The sequence below is a fragment of the Mustelus asterias genome, chromosome 11 (genome assembly GCF_964213995.1).
Source record: "Mustelus asterias chromosome 11, sMusAst1.hap1.1, whole genome shotgun sequence".
Classification (NCBI taxonomy): Eukaryota; Metazoa; Chordata; class Chondrichthyes; order Carcharhiniformes; family Triakidae; genus Mustelus; species Mustelus asterias.
Genome location: NC_135811.1, coordinates 76,622,939 through 76,640,879, shown reverse-complemented (window position 1 = coordinate 76,640,879; position 17,941 = coordinate 76,622,939). Strand labels below are relative to the sequence as shown.

The window sequence follows — 17,941 nt, the reverse complement described above, 5'->3', positions numbered from 1 at the left end:
AGAATATCAGCAATTGGAAAATTTTCCTTCTTCTGTCAGGCGGAGGTTCAGAATTCAGGTGGTTCAGATACTGGTACATTTGGAATATTGTGAGCAGTTGTGGGCCCCATACCTAACGAAGGATGTGCTGACCTTGGAGGAGGTGCAGAGGAGGCTCACAAGAATGATCCCAGGAATGAAGGGTTTGTCATATGAGGAGCGATTGAGGAACCTGGGTCTATACTCGATGGAGTTTAGAAGGATGAGGGGGGGATCTAATTGAAACTTACAGAATACCGAGTGGCCTGGATAGAGTGAACATGGAGAGGATGTTTCCACCAGTGGGAGAGACTAGAACTCGAGGGCACAACGTCAGAGTGAAGGGACACTCCTTTAAAACTGAGATGAGGAGGAATTTCTTCAGCCAGAGAGTGGTGAATCTGTGGAACTCATTGCCACAGAGGGCAGTGGAGGCCAGGTCATTGAGTGTCTTTAAGACAGAGATAGATAGGTTCTTGATTAATAAGGGGGTCAAGGGTTACGGGGAGAAGGCAGGAGAATGGGGATGAGAATAGTATCAGCCATGATTGAATGTTGGAGCAGACCCGATGGGCCGAATGACCTAATTCTGCTTCTATATCTTATGGTAACCATCTTAGAAAGATGATGTGGAGTTGCCGGTGTTGGACTGGGGTGGGCACAGTAAGTCATCTCACAACACCAGGTGAAAGTCCAACAGGTTTATTTCGTAGCACAAGCTTTCGGAGAGCCGCTCCTTCATCAGGTGAGACTCACCTGATGAAGGGGCAACACTCCAAAAGCTCGTGCTACCAAATAAACCTGTTGGACTTTAACCAGGTGTTGTGAGACTACTTACTGCATCTTAGAAAGAGGTTGATGCATGAGTTTTCTCATCTAAATAATTAAATTGGCCATTGAGGTTTATGCTTAAAACAAAGCAGAACAGAGCAAACCAGCTAAAAGAGAGGACAGACACTCAGTTTATTGAGTACAAGTGTCACCAGAAGCCCATTGATCGCTGTGATCTGGATAGCAGAGATGGGAAACATTTGAATTAGAGTGTCAACAGAGAGGGCAGGGTGGTGGTTTGTCATTACTAACAGGTCAATGAAGACATGTCAATCCCATGAGAAGCATCACTTTTGTGTTTCCTTCCGAGAGAACTGTGTTATCTGCTAGGTTCAACAGTCACTGACTGATGCTGCTCTCCTCAAGCACAGTGCAAATCTACTCCCACTGAAATACTTGCATTTATTCCAGCGAGAAAAGGGAACTTCTTAATGACTATTGACCGATATTCTTTGAACGTTCCAAGAAGCAGGGAGAAATCTCAGAGCCTTTGCTGCTTTCTCCATCTGCTCCTCAGGTTTAACAAGACACTCTGGTGCTCTTAACGGAAGTTGATTCGGTTCAGAATCTAAATGCATTTTTTGATGCTGCTTTTAAATCGTCTCCCCAGACTCTGGCCAGGGAGCTTAAGGCAAGCCTGTCAAATGGCAATGGGATTTCCCTATTGGAGAGTACCTTGTAAACCTCCACATCTATCCAGAAGGATCTCATAAATTCATAAGATATAGGAGTAGAATTAGGCCATTTAGCCCATCGAGTCCACTCCGCCATTCGATCATGGCTGATATGCTCCTCATCCCCATTTTCCTGCCTTCTCCCCATAACCCTTCAACTCATTACCAATTAAAAATCTGTCTAACTCCTCCTTATATTTACTCACTGTCCCAACATCCACCGCACTTTGGGGTAGTGAATTCCACAGATTCACAACCCTTTGGGAGAAGTAGTTTCTCCTCAACTCTGTTTTAAATTTACTGCTCCTTATCCTAAGACTATGACCTCTCTGCTCCATGTCTACTTTATCCATATCTTTTCTCATCTTGAATAGCTCAATTTGATCTCCATTCATTCTTCTAAATTCCAGAGAGTATAGGCCTAAACTGTTCAATCTCTCTTCATATGACAAACCCCTCATCTCTGGAATCAATCTAGTGAACATGTGAGCTACAGCTCCCACTGACTTCCGACCTTCAGACAATCTCCTCACAGCGTGGCTCATTGCTAAGCTTGCAGGTGGGGACAGGCATTAGTGATAAAGGTTAATCCCAGGAAACAAGATATGGAAATGACACTGACTGTGCAGGTTTTTAATCAATGCTATTGATTACCGCGCACTGTCTGTGGCCTATTATGGGTATTTGCTGATGGATTATTCACGAATGTGGCAGTCCTCTCAAAGGCAGAGCTCCCAAGTGTGTTGGCACTAATCATAGAAATCATAGAAACCCTACAGTACAGAAAGAGGTCATTCGGCCCATCGAGTCTGCACCGACCACAATCCCACCCAGGCCCTACCCCCATATCCCTACATATTTACCCACTAATCCCTCTAACCTACGCATCTCAGGAACACTAAGGGCAATTTTTTTTTTAGCATAGCCAATCAACCTAACTCGCACATCTTTGGACTGTGGGAGGAGGCTGGAGCACCCGGAGGAAACCCACGCAGACTAATCAAGCAGAGGTACACGAGGCGTTTGGCACACTTGCCTTCATCGGTCAGAGCACTGAATACAGGAGTTGGGACGTTATGTTACATCTGTACAAGACACTGGTAAGGCCACATTTGGTGTACTGCATACAATTCGGGTCACTCTGCTATAGGAAGGATGTTATTAAACTGGAAAGGGTGTAAAAAAGATTTACAAGGATGTTACCAGGACTGGAAGGTTTGAATTATAAGGAGAGGCTGGATAGGCTGGGACTTTTTTTCATGGAGCGTATGGAGGATGAGGGGTGACCTTATAGAGGTTTATAAAATCATGAGGGGTATAGATAAAGTGAATAACCAAGGTCCTTTCCCCAGGGTAGGGGTGTCCAAAACTAGAGAGCATAGGTTTAAGGTGAGAGAGGAAAGATTTAAAAGGGACCTGAGGGGCAACTTTTTCACACGGAGGGTGGTGCGTGTATGGAATGAACTGCCAGAGGAGGTGGTAGAGGTGGGTATAATGACAACATTTAAAAGACATTTGGACAAGTACATGGATAGGGAAAGGTTTAGAGGGATATGGGCCAAACAAAGGCAAATGGGACTAGTTCAGTTTAAGGAACCTGGTCAGCATGGATGAGTCGGGCTGAAGGGCCTGTTTCCATGCTGTATATCTCCATGACTCCATGATTCTAAGGGCAGCTTTGGCGTGTTGGGCAGGCCCACAGAATAGATGGTGATTGCATACCTAAGAACATTTGATCCGGTGATTTAGCAAAAGCAAGACAACCGGTATGGTGCCCAAAGTTCTGCTTCAAGGTTGCTTGCGAGCGTGACACAAAGGCCCTAGACATCGGTTATGATTATCACACCTGGGAGTCACTAATTGGCAAAAGACAGAAATGGCAACACCCACTGTGGGCAGGCGTGCACCACCAGTGATGCCCAGAGACCACAGCAGCTTGGCATCAAGCACCAATACAGAAAATACAATCCTTAAGGTCACTTTGGCAGCTTCAGCCGCAGCCCTTGTGGTGGAACCTGCATCTCAAGGATTGGCCTTCACTGCTGCCAGCGAAGGTACACCACATGAAGAGGCCACCCCTACCCCACCTCAATGGGGTGTTTGCTCTCTGCCCGTTATCTCTTGTGTCTGGAAGGATGCCAACACAAACACACATTGCAGACATCTGAAAGATAACATTGAGCAGGGAGTGAATCAATTATCTGTCACAATAAAGAAAGGCAGGAATGCTTGTTTAGTATTACAGAACTTGAGTATTAATGAAGAAAAAGACGTGATGAGTGTCAGACATAAAGCTTTGACAGCTTGTCGCTTTTTCCAGCAATACTTAGTGGCTGGAATGTTAGCTGGAGTAAAATCCACGCCACTTAATTGTCAATTGGGCTTGTTTTGTTGGAAATGTAGAGTTTATACCGAACTTAAGAACTAGAAGCAGGAGTAGGCCATTCAGCCCCTCGAGCTTGACACGCCATTCAATACGACCATGACTGATCTCATCTCAGTCTCAACTCCACCTTCCTGCCCATTCTCCATAACCCTTACTAATTAACAATCTGTCCACATCTTTCTTAAACTTACTCAAAATCCCAGCATCCACCAAGCTCTGGGGTAGTGGATTCCACATGAGCACAACCTTTGAGAGAAGTAGTTTCTCCTCATCCCTGTTCTAAATCTGCCGCTCCTTATCCTAAAACTATGAATTCTTGATCTGGATTGCCCTACAGGAGGAAACACTCTCTCTACGTCTCCTTCATCAATACCTTTTATCATCTTATTCACCTCAATTCGAGCTCCTCTCACTATTCTAAACTTTAGAGAGTACAAACCACTCAATCTCTCTACAGAAGACAAACTCTCATCTCTGGAATGAATCACACTAACTCCCAACAAAACAGGAAATTCATATCTGGAAGCCAGCTTACCCTTGGTCGCTATCCTCATCCGCCCTCCCCGCCCCCGGCCCTTCCATCTTCATCCACTGCCCCTCATCACTGACCTGCTTCCCTCAGCTCCCTCCCTTCAACATTCCCTTCACTCTCCCTTCACTCTCCCTTCTACCCCCACCCCCCGCCATCTCTTCTGGAAACACGGCAGCAGCCGCAGCAGTGGCGAGGGGACATGGTGGGGGGGATTGTGGGAGAAGCAGCAAACGGAGCGGTGGGAGGGAGGGGGGTGGTAGCAGGGGTTGGGGGATGGAGTGGGGGGAGGGTGGGCAGTGAGGTGAGGAGAGATAGGGGAGAAGATGGTGAGGAGGAATGGGGAGAGTTACTGGTGAAGCAGGAGGGAGTGGGGGAGAAGTGGTCAGGGGGCATCAGGGGAGGTGGGGGGTTGGATTCCAGAATGTCATTGAGACTTAGACCGCGATTCTCCCATCCGCACCAGCCACTTCTCTGGCGGTTCCGGCCAGGAGACATGTGTCTGCGGCCTTGAACGGGGATTTCTGCATGCACATCTCCCAGAGCCGGTGAGCAACCGCCTGCCAGACTACGCGAGAAACCGGCGGGAAGGCAGGCAACTAATTTATTTCTGATTTTTAATCTGTTTTAAATATGTAGATGTGTTAATTATTGGGACCTGATTGAATCTCCCACCCCGCCAGCGGGTTCAGACCAGCTCCCCACTTTCGGGTAACTAGCGGGAGACCCGCCGGAATGAAGGGGAACAATTGAGGCTCCCACAGGTGCTCGGGCAGCGGGGAGGGGTGGTGCCCCCTGGGCATGGGCACCCTGGAAGTTCCAGCCTGTGCCCCCTGGCACTGCCCAAGGGGCAAAGTGTCCATGTCCAGGGGGCGGCTTAGCACTGCCCATTGGGCATCAGACAGTGCCATGGCGGCGGGGCCTATTGTGGGCAGGGCCTAGGGACTATCAGTGGGGGTGGGGGGTCCCACTGCCACTCTACATTGGGATTGGTCTGGGATGGAGGGAGGGCAGCGATTGGGGCAGGCTTGGGGGCGGAGTGGTCTGCCAGGGGTGGGGGGCTGCCTCCAGGGGGGTCTGACCCCGGGGGGGGGGGGGGGGGGGGGCAGTGGGACGTAGGGTCTGTCGGGACGAGGGTTTCATCACTGCTGGGGGAGGATGGGCTGTGCATCGGGGTACTCTGGGACGGGGGGGCGGGATCAGGGCTGGCCTGGGAATTGTTGTGGGGGCTGTGATCGGGCTGTGGGGGGGGGCTGGGGGGGATGTTGGAGGGGCAGCACTGCAGGGGTCCCGGGCTGGCCAGCAATCGGAGGTTTGACAGTTTGGGGCCACTGTGCATGCGCAGAGCTCCAGAACTTCAAACTCAGGCGTGAATAGGGCCCCCCAACACCCTCCCCCCTAGCTCCCCCCCCCCCCACCCCCCAGCTTCCCCCCCCCCCCCCCCCCCCCCCCCCCCGCCTGGGCTTTTAATGAGATTCACGACTGGGACCTCTGCAATGCACAGAGTGCAGAGATTCAGGTGAGAATCTGACCTGTCAGAACTGGTGCGATCTAGAACGGTTCTGCCGCCAATTCAACACTTTTGGGAGAATCGCCCCCTTACTGTTGCACTGACACTGCATCTGCACATATGCAGGAAGTACTCCCCCTAGTGTTTGATTTGATTTATTATTGTCACATGTATTGGGATACAGTGAAAAGTATTGTTTCTGGCACGCTATAGCAACAAAACATACCGTTCATAAAGTATATAGAGGAGAAGGAAAGAATATAGTGTTACTGTCATAGCTAGGGTGCAGATGAAGATCAGCTTAATGTACGATAGGTGGAATTTTCCCATCCCGCCTGCCACGGGAATAGTAACGGGCGGGACACGGACCATGCAGAGGTCCGTTGACCTCAGGCAGGATTTTCCGGTCCTGGGGCGGCTGGAAAATCCCGCCTGATACGTCCATTCAAAAGTCTAATGGCAGCAGGGAAGAAGCTGATCTTGAGTGTTGCAGTCTATATCAAATCTACATTTTGGTAGATTGAACCAGGGCAGGACTCACTCAGTTAATGGTAGGGCATTGGGGAGAGTTACTGAACAAAGAGATCTACGGGTACATGTTCATAGCTCCTTGAAAGTGGAGTCACAGGTGGACAGAGTGGTGAAGAAGGCATTCGGCATGCTTGGTTCCATTGGTCAGAACATTGAATACAGGAGGTGGGACGTCTTGTTGAAGTTGTACAAGACATTGGTAAGGCCACACTTGGAATACTGTGTGCAATTCTGGCCACCCGATTATAGAAAGGATATTATTAAACTAGAAAGAGTACAGAAAAGATTTACTAGGATGCTACCGGGACTTGATGGTTTGAGTTATAAGGAGAGGCTGGATAGACTAGGATATTTTTCTCTGGAGCATAGAAGGCTGAGGGGTGACCTTATAGAGGTCTATAAAATAATGAGGGGTATAGATCAGCTAGATAGTCAATATCTTTTCCCAAAGGTAGGGGAGTCTAAAACTAGAGGGCATAGATTTAAGGTGAGAGGGGAGAGATACAAAAGTGTCCAGAGGGACAATTTTTTCACACAGAGGGTGGTGAGTGTCTGGAACAAGCTGCCAGAGGTAGTAGTAGAGGCGGGTACAATTTTGTCCTTTAAAAAGCATTTAGACAGTTACATGGGTAAGATGGGTATAGAGGGATATGGGCCAAATGCAGGCAATTGGGATTAGCTTAGGGGTTTAAAATAAAAGGGCGGCATGGACAAGTTGGGCCGAAGGGCCAGTTTCCATGCTGTAAACCTCTATGACTCTAACTGTTGTACCTTGTCAGGCATGAGATGGAGTCTTGTTATGTGAACAGTGATATTGGAAAATTGGGTCTTCTGCTTGTATTCTACAGTAATAATCTAAACACAAGATAAGATTTGTGTGTGAAAACCATATTGAGTCTTTGATATGTGACTTTGAGTAACAACTGATTAAATTTGACCCCTATTTCTTGATTCAATGCTTCTTTACATTCACAGAAACCAATCAAAGATGTATTTGCAACAAGTTCCTGTAGTTTATAATAATAATCTAGATTATAAGGGGTATCATTGTGGCACAGTGGTTATCACTGCTGACTCACAGCTTCAGGGACCCGGGTTTGATTCCCGGCTTGGGTCACTGTCTGTGTGGAGTTTGCACGTTCTCCCCGTGTCTGTGTGGGTTTCCTCCAGGTGCTCCAGTTTTCTCCCACAGTCCGAAAATGTGTGGGTTACGTGCATTGGCCATGCTAAATTAACCCTCAGTGTCCCAGGATACGTAGGTTAGCGGGATAAATATGTGGGATAGGCCTGGGTGGGATTGTTGCTGGTGCAGATTCGATAGGCCGAATGGCCTCCTTCTGCCCTGTAGGGATTCTATGATTTTTATGATTCTGTGAAAAGGTTTGCTGTTTAAATCTGCATCCAACAATGCTGTGTTCTCAGACACAGAAACAGACCATCACACAAATACCGGTCCACACCTAACAGGCTGGTACATATGCAGTCTGGTCATCCCCCACATGTGACCTGTTCCCCGGGTATGACCCTTCACCCCTCCATCCTGTTACCCACCCCATGCTCACAAACACGACACAGCCCATCCCTAACGCCTACACTGACTGACCTTTGTTCTAACACTCCTGACCAAGTATGCAGCCTTTCAACTCACTGCCAGATCTGCGTTTCCCTGTTTAAAGTGCTGAGTAAAATGTCACACACCTGGGGGCTTACCTTGTAGTGTCATGCCTGCTAGGTGGCACACAGCGGTAGAGAGAAGAGCACAGAGCAGATAAGCAGCACACAGAGAGGCAGGAAGCAAAGGCAGACGACAGCAGCAGCAGCCCCGACACTAGGCAGCAGCACACTTCAGGAAGAGCAGCTATTAGGCAGCGGAAACACAGCACTCAGAAGCAGAGAATCAGAGAGAGCCAGCACACATCACTGAAAATAGACAACTCCACAAAGATACTGAGAGACACAGCCAGAGATCAGCACGTTATTCAATGTCAAATGGACGCTCTCATGCCCTCTGTCACTAATGATGAGTGATTTTGAAGATCAGTGTTTTTAAAGTTTATTCATTAGTGTGACAAGTAGGCTTACATTAACACTGCAATGAAGTCACTGTGAAAATCACCGAGTCTCCACACTCCGGCTCCTGTTCGGGTTACACTGAGGGAGAATTTAGCATGGCCTATGCACCTAACCAGCACGTCTTTCAGGTTATGGGAAGCAACTGGACCACCCGGAGGAAACTCATACAGACACAGGGAGGATGTGCAGACTCCGCACAGACAGCCCCAAGTCGGTAATTGAACCCGGGTCCTTGGCTCCGTGAGGCAGCAGTGCTAACCACTGTGCCACCGTGCCGCCCTTGTAATATCTCACAGTGAAAGTCTGCAATTAACAGCTTGTTGTAACTGAGTGACTCTGCTGTGTAAAACCAGCTACAGGAGGATCGCTGGCTTTTTAAAACAACAACTTGGATTTATATAGCATTGCAGGATGGTAACATTTGATTGGATTTATTATTGTCAGATGTATTGGGATATAGAGAAAAGTTTTGTTTCTTGTGCGCTATACTGACAAAACATAGCGTTCATAGAGGGGAGCAGGAAAGGAGAGGGGGCAGAATATATTGTTACATTCATAGCTAGGGTGCAGAGAAAGATCAGCTTAATATTTGGTAGATCCATTCAAAAGTCTGATGGGCAATGTCAGGAGCAACATCAAACAAATTTCAAATTTTGACACGGAATCACATAAGGAGATATTGGGCGGAATGTTACTGCCTCGTCCCGAAACCGTAAAATCCCGCCCAAGGTCAACGGACCTTCCCATTGTCCACCCCACGTCCACTCCGATTCCCGTGGCGGGCGGTGCAGTAAAATTTCAGCCATTAAGGCAAAGAACCAAAAGCTTGCCCGAAGAGGGAGCTTTTGAGAAATGTCGTCACAGGGGCACGAGGGGGTGAGGTTTAGTGGGGTGGAGTTGTAAGTGGGGTGTGGGAGGTGAAGGGTGGGTGTGGGGGTGGTGGAGATTCCAGAGCCTACAGTCCATGAAGCAGAAAGTAACATTGGCAATAATGGAGCACAGTAAGAAGTCTCACAACACCAGGTTAAAGTCCAACAGGTTTATTTGGCAGCACTAGCTTTCGGAGTCTCAAGCTCCTTCATCAGGTGAGTCACCTGAAGAAGGGGCTTGGGGCTCCGAAAGTTAGTGCTGCCAAATAAACTTGTGGGACTTTAACCTGGTGCTGAGACTTCTTACTGTGCTTAACCCAATCCAACGCCGGCATCTCCACATCAGTAATGGAGCAGCCTGAATTGCTGGGGTGCAGAGGATGGAGAAGATTACAGAGACAGACGGGATCAAGGTGGCAGGAGGGTGAGAATTTTAAAACTGAGGCATTGCTGGACTCGGAGCCGATGCAGGGCAGTGGGCACAGCGTCAAAAACCTGGAAGACACCCTCCCAGCCAGCACTGAAGGTTTATCTACATCCGGACTGCAGTTCAAGATGGCAGCTCAGCACCAGCACCCTCTCAGAGGCAATGAGGGATGGGCAACAAATGCTGGCTTTGCAAGAATGCTCACATCCCAGGAATTAACAATAGAAAAAGGGGTGAGGAGGTTTCAGTGCAAGTTAGGGTATGGGCAACAGAGTTTGAGGTGAGCACAAGTTTATTGAGGGTGGAAAATGGGAGGCTGGTTCCAGGAACATCAAATAGTTAGGGAATACAGGGAACAAAGACATGGATATGGGTTTCCGCAGTAAGTTTGTTCCCTTGCATTAATTGTGGATATCGCTGGCTAGGCCAGCATTTATTGCCCATCCCTAATTGCCCTTGAAAAGGTGGTGGTGAGTCGCTTTCTTAAACCACTGCAGAAGGTGTGATGTAGGTACATCCACAGTGCGGTTAGGGTTGTTAGGGAGGGAGTGCAGGATTTTGACCCAGTGATGATGAAGGAGCAGTGATATGTTTTCAAGTCAGGAGGCTGCATGGTTTGGAGAGGAATCTGTACGCATTGTTATTCCCGCACATGCTGCACTTAGCATTCTAGACAAGTTTGAACAACCTTTTCACATGGTGGGGGGGGGGGGGGGGGGGGGGGGGGGGGGGGGAGGGGGGGGGAGGTGGGCGGGGGAGGGGGGGGCGGGAACATTTAATTTGTCCCCCACTTGGGGGGAGCTTATGAGCGAATTTGGGAAATTAAGGTTTGACACAAGCTGTGTGAAATAAACAACTTGCTGAATAAAAAGTCACAGCAATAAACGGATAATTGAAATCATAAAGATGACCATTAAAGAGCGAAAGGCTGAGAGTGTGTCCAGCTCACACTTAGGGTGCTCACTCACTGACCCTCACCCTCCCACTGACCCTCACCCCCCTCACTGACCCTCACCCCCTCACTGACCCTCACCCCTTCACACTCAACCGATACATGCACGCAAACATACACACGCTTGCAAACACACATGCATGCACACGCATGCACACTCGCCCACCCTCGAATGCACACACCTCACCTACCCACTCTCACTCGTTGACCCTTACACATTCGCTCAGCCACCCTCACACTCACTCACCCACCCTCACACTCACTCACCCACCCTCACACTCACTCACCCACCCTCACACTCACTCACCCACCCTCACACTCACTCACTCACCCTCACACTCTCTCACCCACCCTCACACTCACACACCCTCACACTCAATCACTCACTCTCACACTCTCACTCACCCTCCCACTCACTCACTCACCCTCACACTCAATCACTCACTCTCACACTCTCACTCACCCTCACACTCACTCACTCACCCTCACACTCACCCACCCACCTTCACACTCACTCACCCACCCTCACACTCACTCACCCACCCTCACACTCACTCACCCACCCTCACACTCACTCACACCCTCACACTCAATCACTCACTCTCACTCACCCTCACTCTCACACTCAATCACTCACTCTCACTCACCCTCACACTCACTCACTCACCCTCACACTCACTCACCCACCCTCACACTCACTCACCCACCCTCACACTCACTCACCCACCCTCACACTCACTCACCCACCCTCACACTCACTCACCCACCTTCACACTCACTCACTCTCACACTCAATCACTCACTCTCACACTCAATCACTCACCCTCACACTCACTCACCCTCACACTCACTCACTCACCCTCACTCACCCACCCTCACACTCACTCACTCACCCACCCTCACACTCACTCACCCACCCTCACACTCACTCACTCACCCTCACACTCAATCACTCACCCTCATACTCTCTCACCCTCACACTCTCACACCCTCACACTCAATCACTCACTCTCACACTCTCACTCACCCTCACACTCACTCACTCACCCTCACACTCACTCACCCACCCCCACACATCCCTCCATCAACTGGAGGGATGGCAAGTGCAATAATAGTGGAAGAGAGGCATGAGAGTGAGGTCTGAGGCTTTGCGGCCCCCGAAAGCAGGAGCCTGCCGAGGAGAGGGCCAAGGGGGCACCATGGGGAGAGCTGGGTGAACGTGGGGGGCATTGCGGGGAGAGTGGGAGGGGCGGGAGCTGGGGTGAAGTCTGGTGAAAAGAGGCCCCATTCTCCACAGCCTCTTTCTGCCTACACAGTCGCAGTTGTTGGTGGTCACTGCTCCTCCAATCACAGCCCGCTTCTCTTCCATGTGTGCTGCTGATTGAGCCTATCAGCAGCGAGCACAGGAGAGAAACAGATTGTGATTGGAGGAGCAGTCTCCTGCGGAAACCTTCAAACTCACTGAGCTGCCTGAGCAGCATCTTCAACAATTCTCTGTGGGACTGAACAAGGCACGGTTCAAGACTAGACTCAGTGATGGCGGGGACCTGTTTATCATTCGAGCTCAAGATGGCTGCAAGTGCCTCAATCTTTCGCACTGACATGTTGGCCTCTGCTATTTTTGTGAATGAAGATATTTCTGGAGCTTCGTCTTCCATTCACAACTGCATGCAACAGAATTTCAGAAGCATAGAAAAATGTCTTCACAGGAGGAGGCCATTCAGCCCTTCGAGCCTGCACATCCCCATTCGTTATGATCATGGCTGATCATCCAACTCAATAGTCTGATCCAGCCATCCTCACCACCTCCCCCCACTATCCTACCCTACCCTACCCTCCCTCCCCCATATCCATTGATCTCTTTGACCCCAAGAGCCATATCCAACTGCTTCTTGAAAACATACAGGGCCGGATTCTTGCCTGTGGCTGGGATTCTCAGTCCTGCTGCTCTGAATGGAGATTTAGCCAAGCGCCAAATTTTCCATTCTCATTGGCAGTGGCACTGGGGTGTGAACGGCTGGAGAATTCAGCTACAATGTTTTGGCCTCAATTGTTCTCTGCAGTAGTGATTTCCACAGACACACCACCCCCTGGGTGAAAACATTTCTCCTCATCTCAGTCCTAAAAGGTTTACCCTTTATCCTTAGACTATGATCCCTAGTTCTGGACCATCGAGAACGTTGATCTGATTTATTGGTCGTGGGATACCTAGCTTAACTACAACATTCTCCTTCCCGGCTTTGCTGGGTTGGCATTCTGGTGCTGCTGCTGGCATGTTCTCCTGGAATGAAAGTCAGTCCCCTAGCTTGATAACCAGGCTAGAGTGAAAGACGTTTAAGTTTACGAGTGTCACAAGTAGGTTTACATTAACACTGCAATGAAATTACTGTGAAAATGCCCTAACCACCACACTCCAGTGCCTGTTCGGGGACACTGAGGGAGAATTTCAGCATGGCCAATTCACCTAACCAGCACGTCTTTCAGACTGTGCGATGAAACCGGAGCACTCAGAGGAAACCCATGCAGACCACGGGGAGAACATGCAGACTCTGCACAGACAGTGACCCAAGCCGGGAATCGAACCCGGGCCCCTGACGCTGTGAGGCAGCAGTGCTAACCACTGTGCCACCGCGCCACCCCAAGGTCATAATCTTCACGACCGGATGGACAGCCAGAGTACATGAGCAGGTGGACTGGGGCAGGGGTCTCTATATATCAGTTACCATAGCTACTGTAGGAATGAAACAATAACAGCCAGCTTGCACTCCTGAGAGTGCTGCAGTTGGGGTTGTTTGGGTCACAATGTCACGCCATCAGCAATATTCCGACTCAACAGCCTATCTGGTCATTTTCTGTTTTCAGAATATTACAGGGTGCAAATCGGCTGCTGTGTTCTACATTACAAACATCACTGGTAATTTATTGGCTCTTGAGTGTTTAGAATCATCTCCAGATCATGAAAGGTGAAGAGTCTTTTTTTTCCTCCCCAGTTTTTCGCAAAGTCAGCAGGGACAGACTGATCTCTCCGTCTGTGCGCATTGGGATCAGCTAATTCAGCACAAATCAGGAATCATCTCTCGACCTCCCCCCCCCCCGCTTCCCCCCACCCCCCACCCCCACCCCGCCCCCCCAAACTCATTTTTATACAACAACTGTCGGGAAATCTTAGTGATCACCAAACCTCCAATTAGATGTTGGGCAGAATTTTCCCGTCCCGCTCACCACGAGAATCGAAGCGGGCAGGACAAGGACGATGCCAAGGTCCGTTGACCTCGGGCGGGATTTTACACCCTTGGGGCGAGCACGGCTGGAAAATGCCGCCCGTTAACTCATCCTTAACCAAAGCAAGTGGTCATACCAAATATGTTCAGGGTCATGACCTTCAGTACAGAGAAATCATTGGGGCCAAATACCGTATAAATCAACCTGGTCTATAAGATTACCCCATTTTATTCCAGTACTAATATCAAGTTTTTTTCCACAGATCATGGCAGATGGAGTTTAATTTAAATAAATGCGAGGTGATGCATTTTGGTAGATTGAACCAGGACAGGACTTACTCAGTTAATGGTAGGGCGTTGGGGAGAGTTACAGAACAAAGAGATCTAGGGGTACAGGTTCATAGCTTCTTGAAAGTGGAGTCACAGGTGGACAGAATGGTGAAAAAATTATTCGGCATGCTTGGTTTCATCGGTCAGAACATTGAATATAGGAGTTGGGACATCTTGTTGAAGTTGTACAAGACATTGGTAAGGCCACACTTGGAATACTGTGTGCAATTCTGGTCACTCTATTATAGAAAGAATATTATTAAACTAGAAAGAGTGCAGAAGAGATTTACGAGGATGCTACTGGGACTTGATGGTTTGAGTTATAAGGAGAGGCTGGATAGACTGGGGCTTTTTTCTTTGCAGCATAGGAGGCTGAGGGGTGACCTTATACAGGTTTATAAAATAATGAGGAGCATAGATCAGCGAGATAATCAATATCTTTTCCCAAAGGTAGGGGAGTCTAAAACTAGAGGGCATAGGTTTAAGGTGAGAGGGGAGAGATACAAAAGTGTCCAGAGGGGCAGTTTTTTCACACAGAGGGTGGTGAGTGTCTGGAACGAGCTGCCAGAGGCAGTAGTAGAGGCGGGTACAATTTTGTCTTTTAAAAAGCATTTAGACAGTTACATGGGTAAGATGGGCATAGAGGGATATGGGCCAAATGCGGGCAATTGGGACTAGTTTAGGGGTTTAAAAAAAAGGGCGGCATGGACAAGTTAGGCTGAAGGGCCTGTTTCCATGCTGTAAACCTCTATGAGGTCGGTGTATAAGGCCAACTCCCTTTTCTGGATATACCTGCAGTAACAGTCAGCCTCAATTTCTCCCCCCACAAATGGATTTTTACTGACGGGTATCTTATAACTGGGTGCAAAGGGTCAGGCGGGTGATAAGGGCTGCGTTGCAAAGATACCCAGGAGTTGAAGTCATGTCCACATTGAGCTGGTGAACAACAAAACGTGACCACACACACACACCAGCGGCCCACTCTTATACCTGGTGTAGAAATCAACCCCTGTTTTTGGTCAGATTTTTCGAGGCTTCTACGGTCGATTTCTACATCAAATCTATCCCTTTCATCACAGTGAAATTCTACTGTTCAATTTTGACAGTGAAACCCTTCAGTGATTGATTTGAGATTACCTTAGACGGATATTGTAACGCTTGCATTGTCTATTAGAGAAAATAATTTCACATTAACATTGCACCTTGCAATTGCTAAGTTCGCACCTTAGACAATGTGCATTTTATCCTCATTAAAACACCTGAAGAGTGCAACTGTGATTTTATATGGATTCGCTACATTAACCACAATGCTGCCTACAGTGCGTTTTGCTCTAACCTGTACGTGGGTTTGTGCTGGAGAATAATGATGATCCCGACTGGAATGTTAATGCATGCAACAGTAATTATTAGAGGTCATTTACCTAGAGAAGGTGTAGAGCTCGCTAAGGCGGACTTTCATCATTAAACGAGGCATCGTAGAAGAGTCGAGAAGAGCGTTTGGCAGTCCGCGCAGTGAACGGGACAGTCTTCAGCGCTGTCCAGAATCCAGTCAGGAAGAATGGTGTAGACAAAGTGTGAGAGGGAGAGAGAGAGGAATAGAGAGTGAGATAACAAGAGGGAGAAAGAGAAAGGAGAAAGCATGAAGGAAATAAGAGTTTAAAAAAAACCCAGAAGAGAATGTGATGGAAGTCGTGAAGGTGCAAGATGTAGGAGGGAGAGAGAGAGAGAGCAAGAGATAAGCAGCAGAGAGAGAAAAAGGGAGTAGTAAAATGGGACACGGAGGGGAAATAGAGAAGAGTAAAAGGAGTGAGAGTCACAGAGGCAGTTTCTAACTGAACACTTTAACAACGAGTGAGAAGGAGTCACACTTTTCTCTTACCCCAAAAATTTGAAATGAGAAATCTTTTGTTACAGTATAAGGATTATAAAAACAATCGGAATGTTGCTTTAGCATGCTCCACCTGTCAAACATTTCAACAAGATCCTCTCACAGCTCTGAGACCGGAGAACCATGTTTGGTTGACAATTCGCTTCATGAACAATTCCATCCAGCAGTTTTACTCAAATTGACACAAAATGAGAGAAGTTTGGATACAAGTGACCTTGGAACGAGCTCAGAATTCATAATGGCTAAAATTCTCTTTACACGGATAGTTTGATATTTGAGTTAAGAGTTGATGTTCTGAATCCTCAGATAGCTGGCAAGGAAGCCGGGCTTCTCAGTTTACACACTCTGGGCAGAATGTGCCCATCCTGCCTGCCACGGGAATCGTAGCGGGCGGGTCACAAACCGTGCAAAGATCCGCTGACCTCGGGAGGAATTTTCCAGTCTTGGGGCAAGCGCGGCCGGAAAATCCCACCCTCTGATTCTGAAAATAACTCTTAATATTACAGCTATAGCTACCCAAGCTTCAACAATTATACTATTCGTATAATGCTCCTATTAGCAGTGAAACACAATTTTACCTCTTATTTCTTTCTTGACCTCCAACCTTGTTTTGAAAAAAATTAAACATTATTATTTTTCCGTACTGCACTTTTGTTTTACTTTCCCTCCCATTTACGTTTAAAATCAATCACACATCTTCCTCCATTTTCTTTTCCGACCCATGGTCCATTCTTGGCACTGAGCGTTTTCTTCTGCCAAATCTGTTGCCGCTGATTGGAAAATGGCTGTTTTCCATTTGGTGGCAACACATTTGGTCGTTGGCCACACCGTAGCTGGAGGTGGAGGGGGAGGAGGAGGCCGTTCAGCCTCCTTGAGCCCTGCTCCACCATCCAGTTCGATGGTGGCCGATCCGTCATCTCAACTCCACCAGAGCTCCACATTCCTTGCTTCACAAAAAATGTCCCAGTCGGAGTCTTGAGGGTTCCGACTGTCGCCCAGTATCCTGTACCTTTGGGAAAGAGAATTCCACAAATGTTCCAGTGCAAGGTATCATATTAGAGCAGGAGTAAGCTGACAGGGCCTACAGGAGGTCTCACTATCTGTTTGATTTATGGGGAGAAGTGTTGGTGCTAAGTCTCTCATCTCCACCTACTTTAGGATATCATTTTTCCACTCTTCCTTCTCCAGTCCTGCGTGCGGCTTGGCCGTGTGACATTGTCTCTCGGTGAATTACCTGTGATAATATCCTCAATTGCTCCATCCTTGCCCTCGTACACCATCCTCTCTTTCCCCTGCTGCTTCTTCTTCAGTTCTGCCATTAGATCCATGTGGGGGGCCTTATTCTTAGTGGGAAGGGGCTAGAGAAAAAGATGACAGTTCACTTACCGCTGCTGTGAAATGCGAGTTAGAATCATCAGAAAAGAAATCACTTATGAAACCGAAAACGATTTTGAATCACTCTTTAGAAAATAGCGCTTGGGCGGAGTGTAAACCTTCCACTGAAATCTTCCCCTGGCGTGCTTATGTAGCAGACGCATGAGCAGCACCACACAAAGTCTAAGATTCGGGACTTGCTCTTTTAAGGTCAACATGATCACAACACGCTGAGTGCTGTGCTCCTGTGTAGCTGGAACCTCTCACGCCTGTTAAGTCAATACTGAGTTCACACAGGGGCAAATTGAGTCTGTTGCCGTAAATACTG

At 48.3% G+C, this 17,941-nt stretch overlaps 1 protein-coding gene across 1 annotated transcript in view; it reads right to left on the bottom strand.

Moving 5' to 3' along the window:
- The window catches only part of LOC144500603 (formin-like protein 1), a 274,250-nt gene that overhangs the window by 6,213 nt on the left and 250,096 nt on the right, over positions 1-17,941 (bottom strand). The window contains exon 26 of the mRNA XM_078223784.1: positions 17,474-17,597. Within this exon, the coding sequence (XP_078079910.1) occupies positions 17,474-17,597 (124 nt within the window). The remainder of the gene's footprint in view (positions 1-17,473; positions 17,598-17,941) is intronic.